A 13,861-nucleotide genomic window follows, 5' to 3' on the forward strand; every position below is an offset into this window, starting at 1 on the left:
TCTCTGAATGGCCGCTGGGGAATTTCCCAAGGATTTTAAGCGGAGAGCGGAAGCTGCTTTTCTTGGTTCTGTCTCAAGGAACTGAGAGCACACAGCGTGGATTAAGAGCCCGGCTGGGGGCTGGGGGACAGGGGCCGGGGCAGGGCCTGCCTTGCTCCCCGGGGGGTCACTTCAAATCCTCCTAGCTTCCAGAGACTGCCAAACGTCCTTTCCCTTATCATAGTAATCCTAAAACCTTAAAGATGTGAGTCAATGTGGTTGAAATAGGAAATTTCAACTAGATAAGCACTGATATTTCTCATGATTTTTTAGACTGCCAGTTTATAGCTTAGGTTTTAGAGTTGGTTCTACTGCGTGAATATACTTAATGACTGGTTGTTATATGAGTTTATGAAGTTGAGCATAGGATAAAATGTGTTTAAAAAGCTTAAGAGTAAATAAAAAGATAAAAATCTTCACTTTTCTTCCATGGCTTTGCTGTGTTGATGCAAAGATAAACATTATGTACAGGAGATGGTTACTAATTGCTAGGTACTGATTTTTAATTGGTTCATGTCTGGAACTTGCTTCATCTTAGGATGTTTTCTTAGCATCTAATTGGAGTCATCTGCTGAGCATTGCAGGAGAAACCACTGGTTGGAACTGAATGGTGTGGGGGCCTGGATGGAAGGGGTTCCAGCGCGTGCGTTAGTCAGAGCCGGCCGGCCTCTGGGACGGCGGTGTCCCCTGGGGTGTTGGAAGGGTGCGTGCCGGGCACCGGGGGATCGAGAACCAGGGGCTGCCATGTCCACGTCAGTCACACGTGCAGACAGACCCGACTTTTCTTTCCCTCTGTAAATCTGACCTGCCTTTTGCAGTGTTCCCAGATGTTTAAACAGGCAGATAGCTGTTCAGTGTGGAGCTGAAGCCTGGCCGGGAAGGTTGTATTTAAAGATGCCCGTAACTTTCTCCCTTCACTGCACCGGCTGCCGTGGAAGGGGGGGAAGGTCCCAGCTCTGGCCCCTGGCCTGGCCACTCGGGATGGCCACCGCACGACCCCTACGCGTGGGAGGGAGAGGGAGAGGATGCGAGGCTGGGCTTGGCGTGCCTGTCCCGGGTGTGCGGCCCCGGGGGGGTCTCGATGCCGTGTGCGCGTGCGCAGGTGCCGGCGCCCCTGCCCCCTCTGCGAGCCCAGCACGCTCTGGGGGGCATGGGCAGTGGGGAGGACTCGAGGCTCTGGCTGGCCGTAGACACTGGCCACAGCTCCCTCAGCCCCCTCGGGCAGGACACACGCGGCCCTGGCTGCTCTCAGGGCTCCGAGAGCCTCTCCGCAGACTCAGCCCTCGCTCCCACAGCGCCAGCCCGCCCCCTGTGTGAGCCTGCCCAGCCGCCGCCCACTCTCCCCTGGCCTCGGCCTCGGGGCGGGGCAGAGCCAGCGGCCTGGGGAGCCGAAGGCCCAGCTGAGGGGTGAGGCATCTTCCACGGCCACTGTGGGGGGGGGTGTCTCTGTTTCTCTTCAGCCCTCAGATGTCTGGGCCGTGCTGGTGCTGCCGCGCCAGGGCAGGCGGGGGTGGCCGGCAGGTGGTGGTTTGGTGATCCTCCAGCTACCCTGTCCTTCTCCTGAAATACACTCTGCCCGTGTGTATGATTGGATTGACTTTGCTTCTGTCAGCTTGGAGCAGTCAGGGAGAGAGCTTTCTAGAGGGCGAGGGGCTCTCTCCCTTCGCATGTTAGGTTCTGTTTCATATTTGAAAATATGGAAGGGCTGTACTAGAAGCCGGCGCTGGTGGCTCACACCTGTCATCCTAGCTACTCAGGAGGCTGAGATCTGAGGATTGTGGCTCAAAGCCAGCCTGGGCAGGAGCGTCCGTGAGTCCCTCATCTCCGTTTACCACTGGAGAAGCGGAATGCTCTTTCTGGGCAGTGCGGGCCTCACGGTCACGGGGGTCGGTGGGCCCGGCCTGCGGAGAGCGCTGCCGGCCACACAGGTGCGTGAGGCGTGCAGAAGGCAGGCGTGGGGCCGTGGGAAGGGTGGGGGGTGAGAGAAGAGGGGTCAGGGGCGGGGCTGTGACGGGACCAGCAGCCGCGGCCCGCTGCCCCGGCTTCCCTCCCTGCCTCCTCCCAGGGCCTGCGTGGGCAGCGTGGGGCTCGCTGGGGCCATCCTGCCACAGACCCCCGCGGCGCGTGCGCGCGACGGGCTACAGGCACGGTGAGCAGGGTGACGGGGCGGCCGTGGGGCGTGAAAAACCGCGTGCCACAGGGGTGGGGGGACGTGTCGGCGGCCCTGCCTGCTTCCCAGGCTCGCCGCCGCCTCGCATTTGGCTGAGTCTCTTCGTTCCTCCTCCCCGTCACCCGTGACCGCCTTTCCTGTCCCTCTGGTGTCAGGCTGCTGCGGGTCCTGCCGCGGCGGAGCTGACCAGGGCCACCGGAGGAGACCTGGCGCCCCCCCCTCCCCCCGCACCGTCCGCCCTCCTGGGCCCGGCCGCTCCCCCCCTTCATTCAGCCGTCCCCCAACTCCCCTGTGTGTTGTTGGCACATGTGTTACCCTAGACTTCCTCAACTTCATTGTCAGCGCTTCCGACCTGACCCCCAAGGTGCCCTTTGACACTGGGGAGGCCTGTGAGGCCCCAGCGCCGCCGCCTCCTGGGCCTTCACCCCTGCTCCCAGCCCCTGGGAGGACGGCGTGGAGCTGCGGCTCGGGCCGGCTGCCGGCAGCTCGCGGGCTCGACCTTGAAAATCTGCCCCAGATGCACAGCACCTTCTCTCCCCACACGCTCCCGCCTCGCCCTGCGTGCTGCTGCGTGTGCGGGCGTCTGTGGGCCCCTCTCCAGACCCCACGGGCAGGCCGCACCCGCGGGGCCTCGTTGTCCAGCACGCGTGTGGGGGGCGCTACTGCATTGCCCCGCACGCTGCCCGCCCGTCTCCGCACAGAGGCCACCCCGCACACACCCCACATCTGCCAGAGCCCTGCGGTGGGCCTGGACAGCGGGGGCTCGTGGGAGAGGACGGAGGCCTGCCTGGCGGGCGGGAGGCTGGCCTCCAGGGGAGGCAGCTGCAGATGCCACAGCCAAGGCTCCGCGGCCGGGAGGAAAGCCGGTGCTGGTCTCCCGCGGGTATCCCCTGGGCTGTGAGTCCTCCCCAGGGGCCAGAGGGTGCAGGGCACAGCCTGGCTGCCGCTGTGCAGGGAGCGTCCGCAGACGCCCTGGCCGTGTGGCCCTGGGCTGCACGTCGTGGCCTCTGCTCCGTGGCTGTTGAGTCTCGGGAGAGGCCTGGGCTTCGGCCAGAGGTGAGGGGGCACCGGCCGGGGCTCAGGCGCGGGGGAAGCTCTCTGTGGCAGGCCCCCCTTCCTCGGCCACGCCTGGTCCCCGGCCCCGGTGCCTTCCCGTGTGCACCTGTAGTGCCACTGCATGGCCACTCTGCCACTTGGCTACAGCGCTCCTTTTCATGATCTGTTTGGTAGTACTGGTGTTTGGCTCGGGGTCTCATACTTGCTAGACTTGAGCTAAGTCCTTCATGCTTTCGTTAGCTTTTTGTTAGGGTTCATGTTTGTGCCTGAGGTAGCCTGGACTCTGTATGATCTTCCTGTATAGCTGACTGGCAGGCATCCACAACCATGCCCAGAATTACTGCGAGATGGGGTCTCACTAACCTTCTGCCTGGACTAGCCTCAGGCCGTAACCCTCTTGATGGCTGCCTCCTAAGCTGCACCCAGCTCCCAAGAGTAGACTGGAAATGTGTGCCTCCTCCACTGTGTCCTGTGTGGACTTCTCCAATTGTCTTTGCTTATTAAATAAAAGAGTGTGTGTGTGTGTGTGTGTGTGTGTGTGTGTGTGTGTGTGTGTGTGTGCTTATGGAGGTGTGTGCTTGTGTATGTGAACAGAAGAGAGCAGTGGAGCATGGGTTGTGGTTGCAAACTCTGTGCTCATGCCAGCGTGCCTGGGCTGGGGCACAGGGTTCGAGTCCCAGCTTGGCTGTGCATCAGCCCCTCCTGCTCTGCCGGCCAGAGGGTGGGCGTGCGGGCCGTGGGTCTGCAAGAGCAGGCTTCGAGCTGGTGCGGGCTTGTCCCCACAGCAGGGCTGGCCAGAGGCAGCGGGGCTTCCCAGGGGAGACGTCGGTGCTGCTGTGGGGCTGTGACAGCGAGGGCGCGGTGGGCCGCACCTCCTGACGGAGGGCGGGGAGGACAGAGGAAGGGCTGGTCCTGCACAGCAGCCGTGGGGCGGGGTGCAACCCCACATCACCTGGTGCACACAGACGTGCACACGCAGAGATGCGCACGTGCACAGATGCACACACGCAGACATGAGCCGCTGTCTTCGGTATTTCATCCCGCAGGCACTGAGACTCCCCAAACTGCACAGGGCGGTTTTAGAATAAATGCATGCGAACTGGACTGCTGAACTCCTAAGGTTTTCATCATTTAGATCAGCTGTCTTCTTATTCGGTGCATCGGCGTCCCGCAAACCTCTGTTCTCGTTCTCGGGACTCTCATGCGGCTACTCAGTAGTTTTTATGTCCAAGGCAGGAAATTTTGCTGGTGTCTAAAAATAGAAAGTTTGTATCACAGCCTCCACCAGTGCATACGGATTATCTGCTCTAGTAATTCCTTTTGCTGAGGTTGGAGAACAGGCTTGGTGAAGATTATATTCATCATGTAACACTGATGAATACAAATTATTAAAATCTTCAAAACGTCGATTCACAATAAAATTCCGACAGAATGCGTGAGGTGCTGGCCAGTGCTGGGGCTTGAACCCGGTGACCAACACGGACCAGGCAGGCGCTGGCAGCACCAGTCTGCCGAGGAGCTCTTGATCGCCACTCAAGGTAGAGGAAGATGTGAGTGTCTGAGGCCGGCCTGGGGAGCGAGCCGCACGCCAGCAGACGTGGAAATATATTTCTTATAATATAACATTTTAAAGGAGAAATATATTTCTGGATGCCGGCGGCTCACAGCTGTAATCTTACCTACTCAGGAGACCGAGATCTGAGCATCAAAGTTCAAAGACAGCCCAGGCAGGAAAGTCTGTGAGACTCTTATCTCCAAGTAATCACCAAAAACCTGGAAGTGGAGCTGTGGCCCAAGTGATAGAGGCTGGCCTTGAACCAAAAAGCTAAGGGACAGCGCCTATTGTTGGAGTTTAAGCCCCAGGACTAGCATCAAAAATTAAAAATAAAAATAAATAAATAATAAAGAAAAAATATATTTACTTTAAATTCTAATCTTGGAATCACGCTGGAGAAATTCATTGAGCTGTTTAATTTCAGAGCCTTTCAAACGATAAGCACAGAATAATGCTAATTTACTGGGGTCTTTTCACATTTTCTTTGTTTTTGTGGTTGTACTTTAAAATTTTTGTTCTTTTTTTTGTAAATAAAATGTATAGATGTGGGAAGAATCTAAGAAGTGCTGGCTAGTGAAAATAAATTACCAAACCCAGCCACACTAGATAACAGAATAGTAAACATCAGAAAGGCTATTTATAGAAAAGATTCATAAACGCCAGGCACCGGTGGCTCACTCCTGGAATCCCAGCTACTCAGGAGGCTGAGATCTGAGCATCAAAGTTCAAGGCCAGCCCAGGCAGGAAAGTCTGTGAGACTCTTATCTACAATAAACCACCAGAAAACGGAAGTGGTGCTGTAGCTCAAGTGGTAGAGTGCTTGCCTCAAGCTGAAGAGCTGAGGGACAGTGCCCAAGCCCAGAGTTCAAGCCTCAAGACTGACCCAAAAAAAGTGCTTATAGTGGTCCAAGTATGCAAGAAATTTGGGGTACTTACCTTCCAAAGTCCTTAGATGAGATACTTACCTCACACCACACAAAGCCACTCACAATGAATTAAAATGAATCCGATTCCTAGAAGACATAGGGTCTTGGTGATGATTTGTTTTTATATGACACCAAAAGTGCAGAAAACCAAAGCAGAGGTGAACCAGGAGGCCGCGTCCGGCCGGAGACTGCTGCCTGCAAAAGACACTGCCAACAAAGCGAGACGCGCCGGACCAGAGAGGGTGTCTGCACACCCTGTCCCCTGAGGGCCGCGGGCGGCACAGCCCGACCACCGGATGGCAGAGGGCCCGAGAGGCTGTTTCTCCAAAAAAGGCTTGCACGTACCCTCCGTGGGCCTGCCACAGATGCCCATGAGCTGTGACCCCTGCACCTGCTGGGGGCCGGGGGCGCGGGAGCGGCGTGCTCACCAGTGGTGAAGTGGCAGTCGGCACAGCCATTGTGAACACCAGGTGAAGATCCTTGGGAAACCAGACCCGGAGTGCCTGTGTCCTCCACAGGGGGAGCCCCCAGGAGGAGCCCCCAGGAGGAGCCCCCCAGGAGGAGGTCAGCATCTCCCGGAGACAGCTGCACTCCATGTTCAGTACAGCTCACCCCTGTAATTCTAGCTACTTGGGCGGCAGAGATCTGGAGGATTGCAGTTCAGGCCATCCCAGGAGATAGTCCACAAGACCACATCCCCGCCAACTTAAAAGCGCAGCGTACGTGCCTGTCACGCCGGGTGTGTCTGAGGTGTAATAGGAGATGGTGTGGTAGGCTGCACTGAGACCCTCTTCAGAAAAGACCTGAAGCATAAGGGCTAGCGGTGTGGCTCAGGCGGTAGAGCACCCACCCAGGGAGTGCGGGACTGGAGTTCAAGACTCAGCATTGAGGGAAAAAAAAAAAAAAAGCAGTGTTCTGAGTGTAATAAGTCAGCCGGACACAGAAGGACAAACACTGCATCTTCTCATCCACTTATATGTGGATGAGTCCTAGAAGCAGAGAGATGGGTGGTCCCCGGGCCGTCAGGTGGGGTGGAGGAGCTGTGGGTCCAAGTTCACACTTGATGAGCAAGTGCTAGTCAGTGCTCTGTACTGAGTACTGAGTACTGTGTGCACACAGGTAACCTCCGTGTGTGGGAGGGACGTGCTATCATCTTGATGGTGGTAATTGTACTGCAGTGTGTAGGGTATCAAAACGCTGTGCTGTACACCTTCAATTTCTGTAATTGGTATCTAGCAAAGGAAAGCCGCAACCACCCCCTCCGTGGCACTGACCGCTGCCGCCGCGGATGCTCCTGTGTGGGCATATTTATGACAGTGCTGTGAAATCACTTTATTTTTTCCAGTTATGTTAATGACGTAAGATTGAAAGTTTCAAACCAGGCCGGTGCTGGTGGCTCATGTCTGTAATCTTAACTGCTCAGGAGGCTGAGAACTGAGGAGCCCGAAAACTGGCACTGGCGCTGTGGCTAAGTGGTAGAGCGCTCGCCTTGAGCTGAAGAGCTGAGGGACAGCGCCCAGGCCCAGAGTTCAGGCCCCACGAGGGACAGAAAAAAAGTTTCAAACCAAGAATGAAATGTATCTCTTTCAAAAGAATTTCAGGGTCTTATCGCTCTGGTCCGTGTCAGATCTGTGAAGCCTCCTCTGTGGTTCTGGTTGGTCCTGGTGAAAGGAAAATCCCAAAAGGGCCTAGAGGTGATGCTGGCAGTACTAAAACACTGGCGCACTGCGCTGTGGGGTGCTGCCCTGGGTGTGCAGTGCTAACGCAGTGGTGCACAGTGCTGCGCACGGCGACCTGCGGTGCGTTCCACCGCACTACAGAAACGCATCAGTGCAGCAATACTGCGTGCGTGGCTGCCCCACGGTCCCGGCGGAACTGTGGGTGAGGGCTGTCCTTGGGACTGTGACGGCTTCCGAGTGTTGGCCTGTGAGCTGAGAGACAGCTGCACACCAGGCCTAGGCGGACGGGCAGCATGAGGGCTGGTCTGGGCCCCGCTGGCCTCCCCCCCGCCTTCTCATTCCGCCTGCCCCCGGGCCCGAGGCCTGCCCCCGTAAACAGGAGGCCCCTGGCTGGCGCCCCTCGGTAGCCGGCCCCGGCACCTGCATGCCCAGGTAAAGTCCCGGCAGCAGGCGCGGCTGCTAGAACGCAGCCCCGCCCCCAGGAACGTGTCCACGCTGCTGGGCGTCCTCGCTCTGGGCCGTGCCAGCCTGCCGTGTGCCCAGCGCAGGGCTCAGGCTCCTGTGACACGCGGCACCGTCCCGCCAGGGTGCGTTCGGGCGTGCGGTCAGCCCCGGGCAGGTCGGTGAGACGCACGGTAATGGGAAGTTTTCCTTGCAAATTAACTTCTTAGAAAAAGTTGTCACTTATTTTTCTGCAGGGATGTGACCCTAGAGGGGTAACATGGGCTGTGTCCAGCTTGGTGGAGGTGGACAGTCCCTGGGGTCAGAGGTCAGTGGTGAGGCGGGAGCTGAGAGGAGAGAGCCTGTGTCAGGTCAGGTGATTGTGCTGCGTGTGTGTGCCTATCTGTGCCCACACTCGGCTGGAATGAACTCAGCGTCCAGTGCTCACCTGGCCTGGTCTCGGCTGACACTCTACCACAGACCCCTCCTCCCGGAGTGAAGCTCCCCGCTTAGCCGCGCTCCTGAATTTGTCTCCTCAGTAAGCGGGCGCCTGGCCGACATGGCCAGCCCTGTACAGACTGCAGCTCTTACTGGGCTGGTCTCCACAGGCCAGCCAGCAGAGAGAGCCCACCCCTCCTCCCCACACCCCTGCAGAGAGAGCCCACTCCTCCCCACACCCCTGCAGAGAGAGCCCACTCCTCCCCACACCCCTGCAGAGAGAGCCCACTCCTCCTCCCCACACCCCTGCAGAGAGAGCCCACTCCTCCCCACACCCCTGCAGAGAGAGCCCACCCCTCCTCCCCACACCCCTGCAGAGAGAGCCCACCCCTCCTCCCCACACCCCTGCAGAGAGAGCCCACCCCTCCTCCCCACACCCCTGCAGAGTGCAGACCACCCCTCCTCCCCACACCCCCGCTGAGCCAGCCCACCAGCTTCTGCCTCCTCTTTCGGGCCCTCAGCGAGGCGGGATGTCTTGTGTGGCCCTGCCTTCCAGACCCTCACCTTTCATCTCTCTGCTCTGACATTTGCAATTTTTAAATATTGCAGCAAATATTGCATGTGGTTTTCTTGCATATCTGCATCTTTCTTCTCCTTTGAACTACACTGCCACCTGTGGCTTTTTGTTGGCTATTGAACCTAAGAATATCTCAGATTTGTCTACCCAAGCTGGCTTGGAGCCACGGTCCTCAGATCTCAGCCTTTGGAGTAGCTAGAGTCACAGACAAGCCACCAGCCCCTGGCTTGGGACCTTGGGCTTTAGGCCCTGCTCCAGGGTGCGTGAGGGTTGGGAGTGTGGCTGTTGGGAAGTCCTTCCTCCTCTGTGCCCTTGGTTGGGGGAAGAGTGGTTGTTTGGTAGACCTCGGGCCCCTGCGGTATGGGTCACATCGGGACGCGGTGTCAGCCCGCAGGGCAGGCCAGGGCTGCCTTCTGCAGGCTGGGGTCCGGTGGGAAGTATTTAGCGCTGCTGTTGGATCACTTGTTTTGAAGCTCAGGGCACAGGCTCAGGCTTCCCAGTGTGATGGAGGCTGGCCTGCCCGTGGCTGGGCGGGTGCCACGGTCCTTGTGTAAGGCTGCCTCCCAGGGTGTCCTCTGTGCCTTTCTCATTCTGTTTTAGAACTCTAACGCCTCCCTTGCCCGAGTGGCCTGGATGTGGGGAAGGCCCAGCGAGACCTCCAGAGGCCTCTGGTTTGGCACCCAGCTTCTGTCCTCTAGCCCCCTGTGCCAAGGCCAGCCCTGGGCGTGCGGGTCCCGGGCTTCCCCAGGGCTGGGGACAGCAGGTGCCCTGGCGTGCCAGCCGACCCGGGTGCACCAACCCCGCAGCACAGCCGCCTGTGGTCTTGGTCTGTGATGTCCTCACCCCGCTGCTGCTCTGCCAGCTCCGGAGCTCGCTGGGTGTGGATACCAGCAGGAGGCCCTCCCTCCCCCACCCCCCAGCACTCCCTGGCAACCTGGGATGCCCGCCACCCGGCCTGGCTGGTCTCCAGATCCTGTCCTTCCCGTCCCAGCCTGGGCTGCCATCCCCTGACCCTCTGAAGGGCAACCCGGTGCCATGTCTGCCGTGGCGCAGCTCTCCACCGGCCGGGGCGGGGAGGGGGGGCTGCCCCTCAGAGTTGTCTGGCCTTCCCCGCAGCAAGCCAGCCTGTCCTGGAGGACTCGGCTCTGTGCAGCCTGCCCTTCCCCGGCCTCCATCCCACTCTTCCCTGCACCCCCTGCACCCCCTGGACGCCTGTCCGGGCCCTGCCCACTGTCCCGCCTCTGACCCTGCCTTTGCCTGGCGGCTCCGCCCCTAGGGGCTGGGCCGCCCAGGGTGGAGTGGAGGTGATGCTGGTGGGCCCTGCAGGCCGGAGTCTGGTGTGGGCTTGCCCTGGTGCACGCCCGCCCCGCCCCGCCCCGCCCCACGCACCGTGCCCAGAGCCCCTCCACACAGACACAGAGCTGAGATGTGGGACGTGCTGGGATTTGCTCCTTGCAAATGAAAATGACGTGGACTTCCTCCCGGCCGGCCCAGGCCCCCTGCTGGGTGGAGCCGCCCGGAGGTGGAGGTGCCTCTTGCCGGGCTGACTCACGGCCGCTCCCTCCTACCTGGGCAGCTCCCAGCCTCCCCTGGACCTGGGCTCTGTTCTTCCGTGGACCATGTGCTGTTTCCTGAGGCCTAATTAACTCATGTCTTTCTCTCTTTTCTTTCAGTCCGCAACTGTGTCTGATGGTGGTAAGTCCTGATTTATGATACTTTATTTTTCAATGACGTTTTCAGATTGAGAAAATGTTTTGTTATTTAGCCCAGTCAGGAAAGTGTTCCTTGCCTGTCCCTAGCCCTCCGTGGGAGGTTCTTGGCCACGGCCGGCCTGGGGCTTTGCGGAGGCCACGGCGCGGGTGACAGAGGGGAAGCACGGACCAGTGCGGGCTGGGCCTGGGCCGTGGCAGGGCTCCTGCGGCGGTGGGTGGCAAGTTCAAACATGCCCCGCCTTCCCCGCACAACCAGCCTCACCCTGCCAGCCAGCTCTCAGAGCCCTCCCTGAGCCCAGCAGTGCTGGAGTTGGGTTGAGACTCCTGGAAAGGTGAGCTGAGGGCCCGGTGAAGAAGAGTCAAACATTTCAAACACTTCCCTTTGTTGTTAAGAAATTCTGCGCACAGAGGTTCTTCTAATAGGATCAGTTCAAAAAGGAAATAGCCAGAAACATTTAGTTTAATTTAGGAGAACTCGGTGTGATCCTTGTCAATTTTCCTCCAGTTATTCTGTAAAAACTGAAACTGTTGGAGAGTTTCATCCAAAGACGACTTGTTTCTCGTGTAACTCTTAGTATTGAGAGAAACTTTTGGAAACTTCCTTTTGTCCCACAACTGCCACCTTGAGTGTTGGCCTTGGGAGAGGCTGCTGTGACCTGGGAGAGCCTGTGACCTGGGGGGACGCCTGGGGGAGGGGTCCGCATGGGACCGAGGAATGTGTTCTCCTGAATAACATCTGAGAACCGGGAACCCAGGAACCGGACCAGCGGCCTGGAGCTCCAGGGTGGGGGTGGAGCTTTTGAATAAAGGGAATTATATTCCCTTCCATATATCACTGACAATAGTGGATGTGTCACTTAATCAGTCTTGAACTGGAAGTGTGAAAACTTCCTTAATGCAGGAAAAGAAAACCAGCTGTGGGGCCCAGCCCAGCCCAGCCCATCTCCGAGGTCAGGCCTGCCCTCTGGCTGCTGGAGGGGACTCCATTCTCACAGGGAATTATAAATGTAGTGCGCAGTTTGATCCTATCTGGTGTTGGGAGGGGGGGGCTGCCGAGGCGCCCGGCTCCTCACCACCTTCCTCTGGTGGGGCGCCCCGGCTCTCTGGACATTGGTTTTCCTTTCATTTTTCTTCTGTGTTCTCTGGCTTTTCTAATTATTATTATTATTTTTATTGTGAAAACACCATACAGAGGGGTTACAATTACATGAGCAAGGTAATGAGTACATTTCTTATCAAGCATTGTAGCCTCCTCCTTTGCTTCCCCTTCCCATCCTTTCCCATCTCCGCTGCCTCCCCCCCCCAAATTGTAAAGTTCATTTTTCGACATAACGACTTGTACATCTCATTGTTGCAATGGGTCCACCTGTATCCCTATTTAAGCAATTTGTTTTTTCCCTTCCACTCCCCCAAATTATACCAACATCAAATACAGTGAAAACAGGGGTTATACCACAGGGGAGGGACATACAAAGCAACAAAGAAATAATCTTATAAATGTGTTAGAAAGAATCACAAGAAAGAAAAAACATTTGAATACTTATCTGGGGGTTCATTTCACCTAACATCAACTTATCCAATGTTTTCTGCTTGTCTCAGACATATACTAGTCATTGCAAATAAGGGAAACCATGGGACCTATGTTTCTTTGGGCCTGGCTTATTTCACTTAATATAATTTTTTCCAAATCTTTCCATTTCCTAACAAATGGGGTGATATCATTCTTTCTGATGGAGGCATAGAATTCCATTGTATATATATACCACATTTTCTTGATTCATTCATCTACTGAGGGGCATCTGGATTGGTTCCATATCTTAGCTATGGTAAATAAGGCTGCAATAAACATAGTTGTGCTGGTAGCTTTAGTATGGTCTTGTTTGTGATCATTTGGGTAAATGCCCAAAAGTAGGATTGCCGGGTCATAGGGGAGCTCTATGTGGAGTCTTTTGAGGAACCTCCATACTGCTTTCCAAAGTGGTTGGACAAGTTTACACTCCCACCAACAATGCAGTAGGGTTCCCTTCTGTCCACATCTCCTCCAGCATCTGTTGTTATTAGAGTTCTTGAGTATAGCCATTCTAACTGGGTGAGGTGGTATCTCAATGTTGTTTTGATTTGCATTTCTTTTATGGCTAGGGAGGTTGAGCATTTCTTCATGTGTCTATTGGCCATCCTTCTTTCCTCTTCAGAGAAATTTCTCTTTAAGTCTTTAGCCCACTTATTTATTGGGCAGTTGTTTCTTTGAGGATTTGTTGTTTGGGGATTTAATTTTTTGAGTTCCAGGTATATTTTAGATATGAGACCCTTGTCCATTGTATGCCTAGTAAAGATCTCCTAATCCGTGGGCTTTCTATTGATTTTGCTAGAACCTACAGACATATAGCCATCCCATTTTTGATAAGGGAGCTAAAAAAAAGTAGAATGGAAGAAAGACAGCCTCTTCAGTAAATGGTGCTGGCAAAATTGGTTAACTACTTGTAGAAAACTAAAGCTAGTTCCTTATATAGCACCCTGCACCAGAATCAACTCCAAATGGATCAAAGACGTCAGAGTCAAAGCAGACACTCTGAAAACATTACAGGATGGAATAGGAGAAACCCTAGGTCTCCTTGGCTCAGGCCAAAATTTTCTTAATAGAGACCCAGAAACACAACAAATCAAAGAAAGGTTGGACAAATGGGATTGCATGAAATTGCAGAGCTTCTGCATGGCAAAGGACATGGCTTTTCTAATTATGAGTGAGAAGAAGGTGTTCCCTGATTGAATATGCATATTGCCTTATTTGCTGTTATGACCGTAGGGTTGCTGAGGCGGGGCTGGTGGACTGGGAGAGGCCCAGGCTCGAGGCCCAGGCTCGTCCGGAGGGAGGCAGCCTCTGCCCTGGGCTCTGCTGCGTGCTGGAGCCACGCCGCCGCTGTGGAGCCCAGCTCCCAGGAGGCCTCCCCCTCCCTCTCCCCTCCCCTCAACCCTCCCTCTCCCTAGCTCCCCGCCCCCTCTGCTGACCCTGGCCATCCCTTCCCAGGGACTAGCAGGAGTGGTGAGGAGGGCTGGGCAGAACTGAGGTGTGTTTCCATAGACATTTTCATGGCGCGGGTCAGTGGTAGATGCTGGTCACGCAGGAGCCTGGGACCTGCAGCTTCTGTGGGACACCGTGGTCTGAGCAGGGGTGAGGGTGGACGAGCCCCAGCCTTGGGAGGCCGAGCGCCCACCTGGGGCTGCGTCTGCATCAGCCTGGTCTCGGGATTGGCGGACCCCCCCACACCCC

The 13,861-nt window shown here is 56.5% G+C and overlaps 1 protein-coding gene across 6 annotated transcripts in view; it reads left to right on the plus strand.

Moving 5' to 3' along the window:
• Nucleotides 1-13,861, plus strand: part of Rgs12 (regulator of G protein signaling 12) — a 74,500-nt gene that overhangs the window by 24,687 nt on the left and 35,952 nt on the right. For 5 of the 6 annotated variants that reach the window (XM_070021757.1, XM_070021758.1, XM_070021759.1 and 2 more), the window contains one exon: nt 10,555-10,576. The exons of the other annotated variant lie outside the window; for it this stretch is intronic. In XM_070021757.1, coding sequence (XP_069877858.1) covers nt 10,555-10,576 — 22 coding nt within the window. The remainder of the gene's footprint in view (nt 1-10,554; nt 10,577-13,861) is intronic. 6 annotated transcript variants of the gene reach the window in all.

Source organism: Dipodomys merriami, unplaced genomic scaffold, assembly GCF_024711535.1.
Source record: "Dipodomys merriami isolate MVZ:Mamm:240054 unplaced genomic scaffold, mDipMer1.0.p SCAF_143, whole genome shotgun sequence".
Lineage (NCBI taxonomy): Eukaryota > Metazoa > Chordata > Mammalia > Rodentia > Heteromyidae > Dipodomys > Dipodomys merriami.